The sequence below is a fragment of the Monoraphidium neglectum genome (genome assembly GCF_000611645.1).
Source record: "Monoraphidium neglectum strain SAG 48.87 unplaced genomic scaffold scaffold01231, whole genome shotgun sequence".
In the NCBI taxonomy this organism is placed as follows: domain Eukaryota; kingdom Viridiplantae; phylum Chlorophyta; class Chlorophyceae; order Sphaeropleales; family Selenastraceae; genus Monoraphidium; species Monoraphidium neglectum.
The window spans coordinates 2378-5892 of NW_014012397.1; the positions used below are offsets into that span (position 1 = coordinate 2378).

At 62.8% G+C, this 3515-nt stretch overlaps 2 protein-coding genes across 2 annotated transcripts in view; one reads left to right on the forward strand and one right to left on the reverse strand.

Annotated features, from left to right (window-relative positions):
- Positions 1 to 142: 142 nt before the first annotated feature.
- On the forward strand, positions 143 to 1049 carry MNEG_7120 (Cu2+-exporting ATPase; the record flags this gene model as incomplete). The annotated part of the gene is made up of 2 exons (XM_014044405.1): positions 143 to 234; positions 881 to 1049. 2 exons carry the CDS (start codon positions 143 to 145, stop codon positions 1047 to 1049), a joined length of 261 nt encoding a protein of 86 aa, XP_013899859.1.
- Positions 1050 to 2697: 1648 nt separating this feature from the next.
- MNEG_7121 (charged multivesicular body protein 6) overlaps positions 2698 to 3515 on the reverse strand; it is a gene marked incomplete at both ends in the record, with an annotated part of 2825 nt that continues 2007 nt past the window's right edge. The window contains 2 exons of the mRNA XM_014044406.1: positions 2698 to 2976; positions 3274 to 3333. Of these exons, the coding sequence (XP_013899860.1) occupies positions 2698 to 2976; positions 3274 to 3333 (339 nt within the window). The remainder of the gene's footprint in view (positions 2977 to 3273; positions 3334 to 3515) is intronic.

Below are 3515 nucleotides of genomic sequence, written 5' to 3' on the forward strand. Positions count from 1 at the left end.
CACTCGCCATGTTCAAACGAAACACTGCACGCGCTTCCCCCAGCCTCATGCGCCCCACAAACCACACCTACCCCGAACCCCATTTTGACTCCTACCCACCCGACCTCCCGCCAAAATTCGAAATTCAAACGGCCAGGTCCTGATGCGCAGCAACCTGTGGGACGTGGTGGTGGCGTTTGACCTGGCGCGCACGGGGTTCCGCCGCATCCAGCTCAACTTTCTCTACGCGTACGGGTGGGCCGCCCTCTGTATTTCACAATGCTTTTGCTGCTATATTTCATTGCATTCATGATTGTGTGTATGTGTATTTATCATTGTGCAAATTTGGTTGATTATGGTATATGCACGGGGTGCCGCCGCATCCAGCTCAACTTCCTCTATGCATACGGGTGGGCCCCCCTCTCTATCCTTCATCATCGCTTTTGCTGCTGTTTTCGAACGCCACACCTGATTGTACGCATGCATATTTTACTATGTGCCTTTTCGTTGTTTATGGTGTATGTATACGTATTGCGCTTGGAGCCTGCCGTTTTCTGGGTGGTCGGCCCGGCCCCCCCCTGCAGTTTGTGAGTGTGTGTGGAGGGCCTTTTTCCCAATGGCAACAAGGCCTGTTGGCAGGGCGTGGGGGTTAGTCATGCACTGGTGCGCGGCCTGTCGCATGACAAACCCCCACACCCTCGACCGTACGGATGCTCTGGGTGCGCACGCGATCTGATCACCCTCGATGTGAATATCTCCCGATGACGTCATCATGACTCAACCCACAGCCCCTGCCGTCCCGCCCCCCAAAACCATGTCTTCGATGAATTCCCCCGCTGTCCTGCCCCCTCTTTACATACAAAACCTCCGAAACCCCACCCCCCCCCCCCCCGCCCCTCAGGTACAACGCCCTGGCTATCCCCATCGCTGCCGGCGCCCTCTGGCCGCTCACGCACGCGCTCATGCCGCCCTGGGTGGCGGCGCTCGCGATGGCGCTCAGCAGCGTCAGCGTCGTGTCTTCCTCTTTGGCACTGCGCCTGTACCGGCCCCCAAAGATGCCGACGGCTTGACGTGTCCCCGGCGTCGGGCCGTCGTGTATTTCTGCATAAGAAGGGTGAATAATCTCGTGCGCGAGCAGACGGGATTAGTGGGTAGCCAGTGCGGCAGGGGCGGCGGCCCATGCAGCGGCAGCATCATGTCGTTCTCGCTGGCGCTGAGGCTGTACCGCCCCCCGAAAATGCCGGCGGCCTCAGAGGCGGCGGGGTTGCCATCAAGCAATACATGTGCATGAGGGGCGCGCCGAATCTCGCGCGCAAGCTGGCGGCACGAGTGCGTAGTCAGCACGGCGGAGGGGGAAGCCGGCAGGCCGCCAAGTGCAGTCGCGGCAGCGCCGATGCGTGCGCCGGCGCGCGTCGACCGCAGCTTCCGGGCAGCTTCCTCTCGTCCAGGTTTTGATGACGCGGCGCCTGGAGGCGCCCGAAGAGCATCGCAGTTTGTGCCTGGCGCACGCTTTCCATCAGAGCCCTCCGTGTGCGCTCGTTTGTAGATTTTTTTCTGTCACCACAGCTGATTCAATCTTAGTCAATCAACCCCTTGTTTCTGGGGCGTTGGCCCTGCGCGGGCCTGCCGCTCCGCTGGTGCCATTTTTAGAACACCTTGAAATTCCACAACACCCACTGCCTTCAGCCCGATTCGACCCACCAACCAACCAATCCACCAACCACCCATTGCTGCTGTTGTTTTGCGGCGGCGCCCGCGCTGCTTGGCGCGTCCATCGCTCCCCCCATTGTTGCCGCCGCCGCGCACGGGCGCCGCGCCGCTGCGCCGCCATGCATACATAACATTACCGTGAAAGCTTGCCTTCTTGCCCCATGTTGATCATCCCCCTGTTCGTCCATCAGTGTTTTGTGGGCCGCCCGTGCCCCCCCTCAAACCCTGCTGGCGGGGGCACGCTTTTCACAAACCATGAGATCTTTCACGGACTGGCAGCAGTAACTCACACATCAGGGTTTGAAGTCAAGCTTTACCCTCAGCTTACACCTTGGGGTCTGGGGTTCAGCATGGCCCAGCGGCTGCTGAAAGGCATACCGACAGCCCCCAACCGACGGCGGCGACAACGGCCCGGGCAGCAACAGGCGGCCGCGCTGCCGCGCGCAGCATGCGCAGCGTCAAAGATGCTGGGCGGTCGTGGGGGTGGGGGTTGCACATGCAACGTGCAACGCACAGCATGCCATGTAAGTGGATGTGGGCCAAGGGGGCGCCCCCTGACGCCAAGCGGACACTTGTGGCTGCGCATTGCTCGCCTGTGCAGATCACAGGGGGGGGGCTTCACACGTCAATCAGCAGAGTCAAAATGCCATCAATTAACCAATCAATCAATCAATCAATTTGGGAGGAATGCAAGGAGCGCAGAGGAAGGGCGGAGCAGGCCCGGGGGTGGAGTGAGCTGCGCCGACCGGCAGCGGGCGAGAGCACGCCTGGCCGCGGGGGCCGCCTGGCGGACGCGGGCGTCGCGCCAAGCGCAAAGAGCCGCGGCCCTCAGCACGCGCAGGAAATCTGGGGACGCAGCGTCAAGCCATAGGACCTGGGGCCCTGTGAAGCGCTTCAGAACGGCAGCGCTGCCGCGCCCAGATGGGTCGAGCCGCGAGCCCCCGGCCCCTGCGAACCTGCCCCTCGCCCCCCGTGAATATGGCAGCAGCGTGGCCGCGTCCAGACGCGTCAAGCCGCCGCCAGCGGCGCCTCCAGGCGCCGCTCCCCCTCCGCCTCCTCCTCCCGCGCCGCTGCGGCCCCTGCCTCCACCGCGTGCGTGGCTGTCGGCGCCGCCGGCAGGGGCTCCTCGACCTCGTGTGTCGGAACCTCGGGCAGCTCGGCAGCCTCGGCCGCGGCGCGCTCTTCGGCCGTCCCGAGGATAGAGTCCTCGAGGGCGGCGAGCTCGACCGCGGCCGCCTCTGCGTCCAAATCGCTGAGCTGGCCGCTTAGCACGTCCGCCACCTTGTCCTGTGGCGGTTTAGGGTTTAATTTGAGGGTCGGGGGGTGCGGGATGATGAGGGCGCGACGTGTGTCGCTTGTCGCGTTTAGCTGCGCGAGCGGAATGTGCGCAGGCGCGCGCTTGTGGTGGGCCGAGCAAAGGACGGGACGGGCCTGAGCTGCTTTGTCAGATGGAACTCAGTGGTCTGCAAAGGGGCTCGCTCATCCCTCCAACGTGTAATACGTGAATGTCAGAGCCGAGGCCAACCTCGAGCCCCTGAGATCACTTCAGATCAACCTGTATAACCATTGATCACCCCAGATCACCTGGTACTCCTTGGCCTCCGCCGTCTCGTCCATCAGCTGCTCGACATCGTCAACGCTCCACTGCGATTTGAGCGATTGGGTTGTATTGATTTTGAATTCGCCGCACGTTGGATTAATAGCAGGGACGGCGCAACGGCACAAAAAATAATCCGACCAATCGAGACAATGCCAGCAGGCGCCCGAACCGCGGCTGGTCCCGCGCGCCGCCGCGGCCCCCACGCCCCATCCCCCCCCCCCCCCCC